Source organism: Branchiostoma floridae, chromosome 1 (assembly GCF_000003815.2).
Source record: "Branchiostoma floridae strain S238N-H82 chromosome 1, Bfl_VNyyK, whole genome shotgun sequence".
Lineage (NCBI taxonomy): Eukaryota > Metazoa > Chordata > Leptocardii > Amphioxiformes > Branchiostomatidae > Branchiostoma > Branchiostoma floridae.
In genome coordinates this window covers 960,523-974,210 of record NC_049979.1, presented here as the reverse complement: position 1 = coordinate 974,210, position 13,688 = coordinate 960,523, and the positions used below count along the sequence as shown (strand labels likewise).

General features: G+C 42.5%; 1 protein-coding gene across 1 annotated transcript in view; it reads left to right on the top strand.

Annotated features, from left to right (window-relative positions):
- LOC118421544 (kinesin-like protein KIF26B) overlaps nt 1–10,621 on the top strand; it is an 85,124-nt gene extending 74,503 nt beyond the window's left edge. The window contains exons 7-15 of the mRNA XM_035828882.1: nt 1,798–1,986; nt 3,772–3,865; nt 7,241–7,438; nt 8,037–8,104; nt 8,315–8,417; nt 8,799–8,819; nt 9,224–9,313; nt 10,121–10,271; nt 10,588–10,621. Coding sequence (XP_035684775.1) covers nt 1,798–1,986; nt 3,772–3,865; nt 7,241–7,438; nt 8,037–8,104; nt 8,315–8,417; nt 8,799–8,819; nt 9,224–9,313; nt 10,121–10,271; nt 10,588–10,621 — 948 coding nt within the window. The remainder of the gene's footprint in view (nt 1–1,797; nt 1,987–3,771; nt 3,866–7,240; nt 7,439–8,036; nt 8,105–8,314; nt 8,418–8,798; nt 8,820–9,223; nt 9,314–10,120; nt 10,272–10,587) is intronic.
- Nucleotides 10,622–13,688: the final 3,067 nt, after the last annotated feature.

Sequence of the window (13,688 nt, the reverse complement as noted above, 5' to 3'; positions counted from 1 at the left end):
GTGGTGCTATACGGAGTCTGACATCACCACAGGCCTCCAGGCCCCAAAGTCCATTTTTCATGCATATTAATAAGCAATTTTCATACGCAATCCTGTGATGATGAGGTGAGCCGGGCGGTATTAGGTCTGAAATGGCCGGGCCGAAACATCCGTCACAGGTGACGTGACCCACAAGAGATGGCCATTAGGTCCTTCATATGTCCATATTAATCTCCATTATGCTTTCATAAAACCCGCATTTATGAAGGGCGACCAAGCAAACGGCCCACAAGTGGTCACTTGTTTTTCTGATGTCTTGATTTCTGCATGGATGGGGGCAATAGTTGAACCTTTTTTGGGGATATCATGATAGTATTTGTATTGGTATTGCAGTTGAGCTTTGAATTTGAAACCAGCTTTTCCGTGAATAAACTACCAAATTAGTTATGAAATTTTGGTCTTGAAAGTTTTAACTACATTTTGGATTGGTCTTTTTGGATGACAGTTAATATATAACTGCATTGATAGGACAGTCTATCTTTAACTGTAGGAATTTCTTACACACAAAGTCACAATAACTATAGGATAAACAAGAAATCTTTTTAAAAAAGCTGTGCCTTGCCGCGTATTTTATGTTATTTTGGTAAGATAGACTAGATTCTACGCTTAAAAATCCCGAGTTCCACGTGTCGCCCCCCTCCCCCCCTCATTATCATAATTTATGTCAGATGAATTATTGGCACATTAAACAGGTTTTGTAAAACTTTTTGACCCACAATGAATATGCATTATTTTTATTACAAACTAAGTTCCTTCTGATGCAATTTGTGATATATATTTATATAAACATGGTGAGTTAAAGCGTAGATTTATTACGCTGGACCACATACAGTAACATGCGTCTAGAAGAGCGTTTTAATACTCGCCTGGAATGTACCATTGTCTAACTAAGCCATGAAACTCGGCAAGGAAAGAAGGGCCTTTGCAAGAATAAAGCTTGACTTTGTACGTCTGAACGAAACAACGTTTATGTCTCTGTGGTGCTCAGTGCAGTGGGCGAGGGTCGACGGGGGAAAACTGCGACTACGCTTTTAATCCCCTGCTTCCCCCTTGTAGTCGTATCAGTCTGGTATGAACTGTCTGTCTTGTACGTTTCGTATGTCTTTTTTATTTGGATGTGTCAAGTTGGCAGGAGTGGGTTGGTGGGAGCTCGGCGGACAAGTAACCTGTTGTGGGTAGCTTGACACATCCCTTTTTCTTTCCTTCTTCTCTTATATGTTCTTTGAAATGATGTAAAAAAAAAAATGAAAACAGTGAAAAAACGTCTTGTCTCTCTTGTCTAGTTTTCTTTCTTTTTTGATTTTGTTATACCCCCATTAAAAACGGGCCTTTGGAAGGGGCTTTGGAAGGGCTGGGTTAAAAGGTCCGTCCGTCCGTCCATGGAAGAAAGCTGGCGTAAAGCCTTGCCTGGCGGCAAGGCAAAAAGCAAAAGTAAACTTGCAAGTCAGCCTTGCACAAATGTCCACTACTTGTACAGTAGCATTTGTGGGAGAATAAAAGTGCGTTATTTCAACTTATCACGTCAGTGAAAATCTCTGCAAATCATTCCGTAGTATTAGTGCATTCAGCCCATGTTTCTTGTTTGAACAGTGGCAAAGACCCTTATTTGATCAGCCATGGGTCCATAACCAACCAAAGCTGAGATGGGGATTTCTTCACAGCCACCAGAGAGTCACAGTGACTCCTGCCGTTAGGGTGTGCGGAGCTCTGTTCTGGGCAGACGTAACGGTAACGTTCCTCGCTTGTGTCGCCATGCAGGTGAAAGTGATGCTGCGCGTGTGTCCGACGGGAGAGGACATCGCCAACTCCTCCCTGATGGTCGACCAGCGCCGGAAACAGGTGACCCTGTACGACCCCTCCCTCAACGGGGTGTCGCACCGGAGGATGGCCGTGGCCGCACCCAAGATGTTCGCTTTCGACGCCATATTCTCAGAGGATGCCTCTCAGGTAAGCCTTCTTCTTCTTGTCAGGTAAGCTAGTCTCCAAGCAGACCCTACGGTGCCAAAAGAAATAGTATCAAAGCTGGCAAAGGAGTATAGCCAGCCAAAGGGAGATAGCTGGCCAAAGGGAATCAAACGGGCACCTGGTGCCGCTATACTAAGTCCCTTGCCAGCTTTGATACTATTTCTAAGGCACCGTAGGGTCTGCTTGGAGACTAAGGTAAGCCACAGTACAGGAAACTGCTGGGAAATTAATTTCCCTTTGCTAGTGCTTGATTACACGGTTGATGGGAAAAGAAGGTTTTTGCGGTTAGTTTTTATGGTAGAAACAGTTCTGTGGTGCAGTTGTGATACATTGGAGTGATTGGGCATGCAGTGTCATCAAACCACAGCAGTTTAAGATTCACAGTAGAATGGGACATGGCACTAGCCTGGGTACCATCCGTATTCTACCGGGGCTCCTTACACTCGCTACCCCTAAAAAAATACATGCCACCTGATCTCACAGCTGTGAAGAGCTCTTGTGTATTCAAATCTTTCTCATCATAACTTCTCAATAGCCTACAAAAAAAGAGGAGGCCTTTCCTACATATTCTGTTGAATGACAAACTCGCACCAGGGAAGATATAAGTATGAAGAACAGGAAAGTTCACCAAATACAGCTTTGCCGTAATGAGTTATTGAACGTTAATGTGGCATGGTGCAGTGTCCGTAACTTTGACTGGCAGGGAGGCCAAAGTTATGCAAGACTTATATAACAGGGTTACTGACCTTTTGGTGATAAATTGGGCTTATCGCCGAGTTATACATGTTGTGGTGTTAAGAGGAGGGTTTGAGGTTGGGTCGTGCGACGTGCTATCTCTCGGGGCGACGTCGGCGCCTTTGATGATTGGCAAATGTTGTCACAAGACTTTGTCTGTAAACAGGGGAAACTCACTTTAATACTTCATCCCTCCAAGTTTGTTTGTGAAGATCGCTCAGAATCACGAAGGAAATCTTTTTAGTTTTACAATAATATGAAAACGGAAGCTGTCAAAATCGTAACGATACAGTTCACGGTCGGAAAGAGCACCTCTGAAGTGTGCAGTTATCACAGACTAAGACAACAAATCAACTCAAAACCTTTTCTCACAAGTTATGGTAAATATTTGCCGGAGATTGAAATCCATGTAAGCACCCTTTTGAAGTCACCTGCTTAAAACCTGGCTTTTGTTTGTGCGTTTGTGTTGGACATGGACAAGGATTAACCGGCCTACCGCTGATCCAACATCCACACCGCGCCGCATTACCAAGCTTCTGTCCGTCAAATGGCCTTTTGTTTTGTGCCATAAACAAAAACTGTGTAAACCATTCTGTGTGCCTTCCCTCAGATGCACCTGGGAAGTTTCAGTTTCAGTATACTTACTTTTCTAGTGGGACAGACAAGGGCTAAACAATCTTCATTAATCTCCATTGCATGAAGTGAAGAAATCTCTCCTTATGTCCAACTTTGTGTAGTGAGTGGCTCTAAGTGATAAAAAAGTAAACCAAGCAGCTGGGTAAATTCTATATGTCCAGTTGTTTTCTTGTTTTGTATTATGTAAATATTCTATCTGGATCTCTTCCCTCCATCCAATACTACAGAGAGCTGTTTCAAATATTTCTAACATATCGACAATAACATATCAGTGACACTTATAATCAGAGAAAGAGACTCAGTGAAATGTCTGTTGTACACAATGTAGCATCCCTGTGTATCGCCCAGTTATATATGCTTCTTATTGAATGAACCCTTCCTCTTTTGCCTGTTCAGGTTGAAGTGTGTTCATCGGCACTTTCCGACATCCTCCAGTCGGTAGTCGGTGGGGCGGACGGCTGCGTTTTCTGCTACGGACACTCGAGACTCGGTAAGAGAAATGATCACACAGTATATATCAGCTGCGCTCTCTTGGCCTCCTCTACTTTCGTGGCTACCTACCATTGTTTACTTTTAGTATACTTGTCACTCACTCACTCACTATCCATTGTTTGATTTTGTCACAAATGTAAAACCTGTGAGGTAAATACTAAAGGCAAAGGTTTCCATCCCTTGCATAAGTGATGTACAGTCAATGTTATGTCTGTATACATGTCTGTATGAGTTGGAAACCTGCTCAAGTCTAGTAGTTTAAAGCTTCATAATTGCACAAGTAGAAATACTAAAGTTAATCTTTTCCCTGCTGAAGGTAGACGTATGTTTTGGCACCAAATCGGTGTCGATTTTAAGGTTGGGCAGCAGGGGAGGGTTAAAAGTTAAAATCACGTCCAATGGTCAGCTGTAGAAACACCTGCAAGGCAGCTACGCGGATTGAAAAGCTTCCTAAACACAGCTATTTACCGGGGTGGGTGGGATGTGGCAGCCTTCCCGCAGGTCCATTGTGGACCCAAGTGGTCATTTTCTGTGAAATTAAACCTCATAATGAGGTGTGTGCCAGGGGGACAGGGGGAGAGTAGCTGGATTGGGATGAGCTCATGCGCTGACCACTAGGCCAGCAGGTGCATGGACTGAAGTAGTCGTAATAATCTCCAATCTTCAAGAGTTCTTGTCAGATGGCTGGTATGTCTAAGTTGTGATTTTGTGGGGAAAAAAAAGAAAGAAAGTGAACTAGGTGTCTCTAGATGGAAGTCACGCTTCCTTGACCATGTTTGAACCATGGCGCAGGGCACAATCAGGAGCACAGTGTGTGACCCGGGATCACCCTGGCCAGCCAGCCGGCCTACCCAGTCCTCATCTTCTCAACATACAGAAACAGCCATTTTTTTTCATTTGGACTCGTGGTACATACTGAACACTTCTAGCAGATGGTGCACGTGTATCTATAGTCATGCACCTTCGAAAGATATATACATATTATAGATATTGTGACTAGTAGGGATGAGGGAAATGTTCCACACTGAAAGTAATTATTGTATTCATTACGTCTCCTCTGTATGATTATGGATGCACGATATAAAGTGGTCAGTTTAAAGCCGTGCCTTACAAAACCGTGCGGTACTTTCCGCGGGATCCCCCTTCATTACCAGGCCGGTGACCCCCTAATCTTGCGGCGGGTGCGGGGCAGCCACACTTCCATTAAGAGCTTTGTGTTCCCGTCCTGACCGCGCCATACATCTTTTTTTTCTCCGTCGGTGTGTCCAGTCTGACATCTGCCCCCTGTGGATCAGAAGTCAAATATTGGCATTACCCCTTTGTTGCCACCTGACCTGCTAAAGCCATGCGTGTCCGCCTCATTCAGGCTTTGCTGCAAGGTTGGAAAAAATATGTATCGAAAGGAAGTTTGCTTTTGCCACACCAAAAAGGATGTGTAAAAGCAAACCTTGTGAGATTACTCATGCAAATTTTCTGTAACGGCTTTGTATTCATACTTCGCATTGTTTGGATATGACATACTGACCTAGTTATTTTACCTCTAGCCATACTGCAATGTTATAGAATAATGATAACAAAACAAAGATCAAACTGTGCACTGTATGCTGATTTGGACCGTGACAAACTTTCATGAATTTCTGTGCTAATACATGTACATGTGTCATAGTCTTCCTTTTTCTTTGACAAAAGTCAGGTAGACACCGGCATTCTACCAACTGCCTGTTTCTCACAGTCACATAACATCAAGCTAGTTTCTTGTATGCTGTAATACTGGATAAAAACGAACGTGCATTCGAAAATCAAATCCCGTCTCCAAATCCCTTTGCTTCATCAGAGGGACAAAATCAATACTTGGTACCAAAAGTCGCTTGTCCGAGCGAACTCTGACACGATCGCGTGTACAAGACGGCCCATTGGAGACAGATTGCGGGCTTACTTCCCCTTCAATATTCGGTGTGTCGCGAAGCATGCAGGATGGATGGACGATGCGCCGGTCGGCTGGGCAGGAACACCCCTCGCCCCCTGTGCAATGGGCAGCCGACCCTCTCTCTATAATTTACTTTGCTCCGGCTCTATTTGTTTTGGAAGCCCCCCATAGACCCATGAAGTGCAGCTCCGGCCAGTTTTGCACACTTTGTGGTGCATTATTGTATAACAATGCTCTGTATGCACGATGAGTACATGATGATGGCCTGTCGACACTCTAGTGACCAGTAATAGTAGAGTAGATTCATCCCTCAAGCTACCGACATCTTGCACACTGCAGTTATCCCTCAGAAAGACATCTGGAGCCGCATAGTTCAAGTTCTGAACTTTTATTCAGCCTGTCGGCCAAACTATTTGCCTAACTTGCTATGTACAGCTTCTTCAGTGGCTAGAGGCTAAATGACCTAGTGGCCGTCTGTTGTCTCACCTTCCTCAGGGTAATACTGACCGGTTTTTACTTTGTATTGCAGCTAGGTGTCACTGCTGCAGTGCGCAGACTGGTCACAAATGCTAGCCTGGACTCCAGCTTCGCTCGCCACGTTACGATCCCGAAGCTCGGTGTGACCAAGATTCTACTCCAGGCTACCCAAATGCGACCACATTAGTTCATATTCCCCCTAATGACGGTTCATGACTGGAGTAGAATTTTTGATACAGTATGTTTTTGTATGATAAAGTGACAAGAGAAACGCTTGCACTGCTAAAGAGACGTGGAAAAGGACTTGGAAAGAGACCTGAAAAATTCCCGAAACCTACACATCTGTTTGTAGATATTATCACATCACCTACCCTATCCCCATAACCCCTTTGTCTGATAACTCTCCTGTTGGGTTCCATTGGCAACACACCAAACAGCTAAAATTAGCACAGGGGGTGAAACTTAGTTAGATATGTTATCACACAGCATATCATGGACGGTAATCGGATTATTGGGACGTCACTGGGGAGCTCTCCATCTGAAATTAATGAGCTTCACTGTCCTGGGGCAGCAAAGAAATAACTTCCTAATTCCCTATAGAAAGAAGGAATAGGAAAAATGTATATGCTGAACACCGCATTTTCCCTTGTCACCATTGCTGTTCAGTAAACTGAATCAGGATCCTTTTTCATTTGTTGCATTAAACTGGTCCAAAAGGAACATGGATGGTGAATGTTGCGAAGTTTACAATCTGTGATTGCTATTCTTCTTTTCAGTGCAGGAAAAACATGCACAACTTTTCTCCTTCAGTCCTTGTCACCATGGCTTTTGAGTAACCTGAATCAGGATCCTTTTTTCATCTGTCGTATCAAAGAATAATAAGAAAAATAAATCAAGGGTCATTAAGCAACATGGATAAGGGGTTGAAGTCTGCCATCTCTGATCGCCTTTCTCTCTCGTTCCCCGCAGGAAAAACGTACACCATGGCAGGTAACGATGACAGCAGCCAGAGCCTGGGCGTGATCCCCTGCTCCATAGCCTGGCTCTTCAGGCTCATCAACGAGCAGAAGCAGAAGACGGGAGCACGCTTCTCCGTGCGCGTGTCGGCTGTGGAGGTGTTCGGCAAGCAGGAGAACCTGAGGGACCTGCTCTCGGAACAGGCAACAGGTCAGTACTAAAACAGCACCACATAGCACTATACAGTCAAAACTGCATGCCCAAGAAGATCACTCTGGTCAGATAACATCTAGTCTTTGTTGAAAAGTGGTCTATGGTGACGGGATGCTTGATGCTTTTGTCAATGGGAAAAATTATCTAAGGGACTCAATAAAAGTGGTTATATTGGCCAGATGGCCCTTTTGTAGACAGAAGTGGTCAGTTTGTACACGTTTGATATTGGACTCAAACCTGTACTAGTTACCCCTCTGCATAAAGACTACCTGGCCTTTGTGGGTCCTTTTGGTGGTCCCCTAGATACTTCCCATTGACTCTAGCAGTTAACTGTCTATGGTAGTCACTTGTCTACTGTGACTATTTTCTTCTCAAGTCCATCAAATAGTTGCTATTTGCAGGTTTGACTGCTGGATTAATGAAGAACATATGCACACAATTCATGAATAAGTAAACAGCATCACAACACAAGAGAACTTAGCAAACAGAATTCATTATGATTTGCTTGTATTTTTTTATATCAACAATAAGACGAGTGCGTCTTATCTTAATGTCATGATTTCAAATTAACACAACATTTTATTGTTTACCACAGGAAGTACAGGAAGCAACGGCACATCACCTGGTGTTTACCTCTGTGAGGACCCAGTCTTCGGCGTCCAGGTAACATCATCAGTCTTTCATGTGTAATATCTCCCTGTCAATACAAGCCCTAGTTTTCCCCTACCTTAACTCTTTCCTGTGATGGCGACACTAAGTTTTAATTTGCCGTCACGTATGAAATATTTATCCACTTCAGCCTGCCAGGATTGATCGCTGGTCCGGATCAATGCAAACCTGATCACATCTTCTTCTGTCTCTGTCTCTCTACAGCTTCAGAACCAGAGCGAGCTGAGAGCTCCGACGGCAGAGAAGGCTGCCTTCTACCTGGATGCTGCCCTCGCCGCTCGGAGTACCGCCAGAACACCCACAACAGGTACGAGGAGGCAATGATTTTTTATTTATTTTTATTTAATCCTCTTTGCCTCTTCTGGAGCATAGGGCCTCAGTAAGTCGTCTCCACCTCCTTCGATCCCCGGCAGTCTTCTTCGTCTCTTGCCATGTGGTGTCTGCGTGTTCCAGGTCTTTCTTCACCCCTCTTCTCCAGGATAGTCTAGGTCACGAGGAGGCAATACTGCATATATATTAACCTCTGATAATAGCCAGTCATAGCACCGTGTCACTCAAATTATGGTACATTACTCTGGCCAAATTTCTAGATTACGTTTTGTTTTGTTCTGCATGAATGCAAGCTTTGACAGTGTGGCCTCTGAAATGATGAAAATATATTTTTCTTTTCTTTTGCTGTGTTTTTCAGAAATAGGGTTACAACTTCAAGGTGGAACTTTGCACCTTTTTGTTGCTAGTTGGTTTGGAAATCATAGTCTTAATGCAGTTATCTTTGCCTCTTTTTATCTTATTTGTAACCCTGGCAAAGGGCATTAGGCCTTGACAAGGAGGTTAACATGTTTCTAAGCCCTGATGTTGTTGAAGGCAGAGTGTTGCTTTGGTGGAGGCTCTAATTGTTTGGTCCATTTATGCTATGGTCACATTTCCAAACCAGGACCAGGGAACAAAAAGTACAAATGTATGATACAAAACATAACAAAGCACACAATGTAAAACACTTCATAAACAATTTTATTTGTTTCCGCAAACGGCCTGGATGGGCCCCGGTTTGCAAATGTGACCTTAGCATTAGCGATCCTTTCTGACCTTACTGTTGTTGTGTCCCTGTCACAGAGGAGCCTGAAGAGGAAAACAGGAACTCCCATCTGCTCTTCACCCTGCACATCTACCAGTACAGGATCGACAAGTCAGGCAAGGGCGGAGGTAAAGCAACCCTGTTTATCGTCCTTATATTTGCATTATCAGTAAACCACCATGTAGTCATTTTGTACATTGAATACAATCCGTGCAAGACTAGTAGGGTTTGATTCAATCACACTGGAAAGGACCCCTACTCTTTTCGATAAATGTAGTGGGTTCTTCTATGTGCTCAATTTGTGGCGCTCCTGAAAAATGGGGCCTCTGCGTCTTATCCGAGATGACATTCCTAACTGAAGCTAGGTGCTGATTTTCACCTGGGTTGAGTAAGGTAATAGGTGCACAGAGTGCCTTCCCCTAGTGCACAACTTTGGGGCCTGTTTGGGATTCGAAGGGAAAGAATGATAGATTCATTGTCACCTGGCCATCTGCTTCTATCAATTATGCCATTTGATATGTTCTGGTTGGGAATAGATTGTAGCGTAGATATGCAGTAAGAACAGATAACATCACTGTCGTGAAGCCAATGTGGTTTGAGGTTTTTTGTCCCGTAAAACTTGCCTCAAAGTCTTGGAAAATTACTTGATCCCCTTTAATAGAATAAGCTAATGTATGATAAGGTGTCATATTGATGTGTGATAGATAATGGGCTGAAGCTGTCAAGTACTCTATTTCTGGACACAATTTGGCTGTTTTTCAACTTGCTGAAGTTCTATTCATGGCAAGACAAATTAGTCCTGCAAGAAAAGTTCGCCTGCAAGTAGTCTGTGGTGCCTCCCTGGCACGGCAATGTTGGGCTGGCCATAAGAAGCGTGATTGAATCAGGCTAGCGTGCAAGTGTCTAAATGTAAAGTATGCGTCTGCCTGTCTCAGTTGCTGGTGGAAGAAGCCGGTTGCACCTGATCGATCTGGGCAGCGGGGAGAAGTCAAGCGGGAAAGCCACGGGGAGCGTCGCCCTGACTCTCTCGGCGCTGGGAAACGTCATCCTCGCCCTGGTCAACGGAGCCAAGCATGTGCCTTACAGGTCAGTTTTGTCTCTGTTCTGGTATCATTACCTCCGCAAGGATTTTGGGTGTGTCTGTTTGCATGTTTCTCTCATTCATTGGTATCATTAGTCAAGAAGCTATTGATGGTTTGTGATGATATTTCGAGACAAATGGCAAGGCTACTTTTGGGCCCCCTAGCAGCTTTCATTGGTATTGCAACAGAACTCCATGATTCTGCATCTTTTTCTTCATGTCATTGGAAGTGGTAGATAGACTTTGAGGCTGAAGAGACCCGTTCAACCATTGTAATAGTTTCATGTCCATCAAATGACCTTGATACATTTATATTGGTAGTACACTGCAGTGGTTTAAGAGCAAATGTCTGTAAGGATCAAACAATGGTGGCAGGGGTCAAAAAATAGATTTGGCTCATATTTTGCACAGTGATAGTACTTGGTTCACAACCCCTCAAAATAGCTTTCTTTTAGATCAAAACTCCTTGTTGCCATGGTAACGGGCAAACAAAGTTTTCTGGCCAATTTCCCCAATTTTCGCATCTCAAAAACACAGAAATCAGCATATTTTACGGCACTGTCCCGGCAACACCTTTAAACCTATCATCAAAACAAAACAAGATCTAAATAGACCAACATTTTGGCTTTATAAAAATTGTTGTGAAATTTCCAAAGACGTACATTTTAGTTCTTGGGCAGCCTGAAAACAATGCAATGTTTCAAGCTTCAATAAAATCTGATTTTTGGCCCAACTTTGTAACGCTATAAGTGCCGCTCTGGTACTTTTTTCGGCTTGAAATTTGTACCATATATAGATCATTAGAATATCTATCAAATGCATTGTTGTAAAGTTTGGTAACTTGTTTGGTTGTCACGTGACTGTCCCTTAAAGTAGGCCACTTTTTGCGTTTGGTGAAAATTGTGAACTTTAGCCATGTTCAAAGTACGCTACATGACGAAGTAAAATATATTTCTACATCAACTTCTTATCAAAGATGGATCTATGTATTGCCTATCAAATAAATGCTTGTAGAGTTTCGGGTCATGACGTTCAGTCACGTGGTTGTCCCTGAAAGTAGGCCATTTTTTTGCATTTGACGAAAATTGTGAATTTTAGCCATGTTTAATGTACGCTGCGTGACGAAGCCTACAAGGATTCTTATTCAACTTCTAGTCAAATGTACATCTATGTATTGTCTATCAAATGAATTCTTGCAAAGTTTTGGATCATGACGTTTAGTCACGTGGTTGTCCCTAAAAGTAGGCCATTTTTTGCATTTGACGAAAATTGTGAATTGTAGCCTTGGTCAAAGTACGCTAGGTGTCAAAGTGAACAAGAATTCTTATTCAACTTCAAGTCAAATGTACATCTAGGTATTGTCTATCAGATGAATGCTTGCAGAGTTTCGGATCATAACGTTTAGTCACGTGGTTGTCCCTGAATGTAGGTCAAATTTTGCTTTTGGCCAGAAATCGCCATTTAGGGCTGTAGTTAAATCTGTCGAATTGTGGAACTGAAATACTTTACTGGCACTGATTCTGATTATGTGAAGCCCTTAACATTGTCTGTTGAATGAGTGTTAGTAAGGCTTGGGGTCGTCTTTCTTTGTGGTGCAGCTGCTCCCTAAAGTAGGGCAGATAGTTAGCTAAATGCTGTTAGGAGGTTCTGTTACTTTGGAGAAGATGCCTCTTGAACAGTTTCTTTCTTTTAACATTGTCAATGTCCAATGCATATCATATTGGTACTACAATGACTGATAATGGGCTTACAGTGTTAAATTAAAGCTTACTTAAGCAATGACTCTGTTATAATTGTAAATATCAATTTGTAATAAAGCAATTAAGATGTTTTAAATTCAGCTATGTTCTATAATGCGTATCAAAAGGAACACTAACACGGGAACAAAAGTTCATTGTGCATCAACATTCACAATGTTGATACACCATGTCTAAATATGGTCTGCTTTAAGAGACTTCCTGGGACTAAACGTCACTCCCAAAAACTCTACAAGCATCTAGTTGATAGGCAACAATGCTAACCTTAAGAAGGAGTTGAGTTAGAATACTAATTTACTTTGTCACGTAGTGTACTTTGAACATTATCATGGCTAAAATTCACAATTTTTGTCGAGCACAAAAAGTGACCTGGCTTCAGGAACAACCATGTGACTAAATATCATGACCCGAAGCTCTACAAGCATTTATTCGAAGAAAGAAAATTAAAGAATACAAAGATGTACATTTGACCTGAAGTTCAATCAGAATTCTTCTTAATTTCGTCACGTAGCGTAGCCTGGTATCCAGCCATATTATAGCTCCCGAGTCTCTTCTGTCCTCCTCGCAAATGGCTCGTTCTCATTTAAATGTAAAAATGCTGTCGCCTGCTTTTGCGACTTGATATGCAGCAAATTTTAGACAAAATCACAGGTTCCTTCATTTTTCCACAATCGCTGGAATGTTTTACAAAAGATTCATTTTGGTTGATGGCTTGGAAGATTATCTTAGTGGAATTTCACCCCCTAAAAAAATGGCTGTCGCCTGAGAACACGAAGAATTAAAATAGTAGCCAAAGATGTAACAATTCAGTTCCCAGAATGATTGTTCAGTAGGTGAAACCAGCTGAGCAGGCCCTTTGCCAGAACACGCCAGATCGCTACTGTCACTTATCTTGGAGGCTGTGTGAGGTGGGTTATTCCTGTTGCCAAATTCGGTAACAAACGTTACCACCACCAGTTTGGTGGTTGCCACGGTTATATTATCCACGCATAAGACAAGAAATGACCGTTTTTGTGACACTGCACAGTTTTTCTGGCTTTCTAAAGTAACAAGCTTAAGGAAGGGTTGTTGACTGCCATTTGTATCCCACCTTGCTTACAAAATGTTGTACAGAAATGACTGTAACAAACGTTACAATTGTTGGATGCTTTCCATGCTTTCTATTTGACCTGGTGTAAAAAAGCTGTCCACTTTTTAAAAATGGCCTTAATGATGTAGTCAATAAGGCCATTTTTACATTTCAATGAGAACGATCGCGAGTGAAATATGTATCTGCGAAGAGGTCAAAAGAGACTCGGGAACTATAATACGGCTGGATACCAGGGTACACGTAGCGTACTTTGAAAATTTTCGTCCGATGAAAAAAGTGGCCTACTTTCAAGGACAACCACGTGACTTTAATTCATGATCTAATTTTTTACAAGTATTCCTTTGATAGGAAGTACATAGATTTACCTCTGACAGGAAGTTGAATCAGAATTTTATTTTGCTTCGTAATGTAGCGTACGTTGAACATGGCTAAAATTCACAATTTTCGTCAAATGCAAAAAAATGGCCTACTTTCAGGGACAACCACGTGACTGAACGTCATGACCCGAAACTCTACAAGCATTTATTTGATAGGCAATACATAGATCCATCTTTGATAAGAAGTTGATGTAGAAA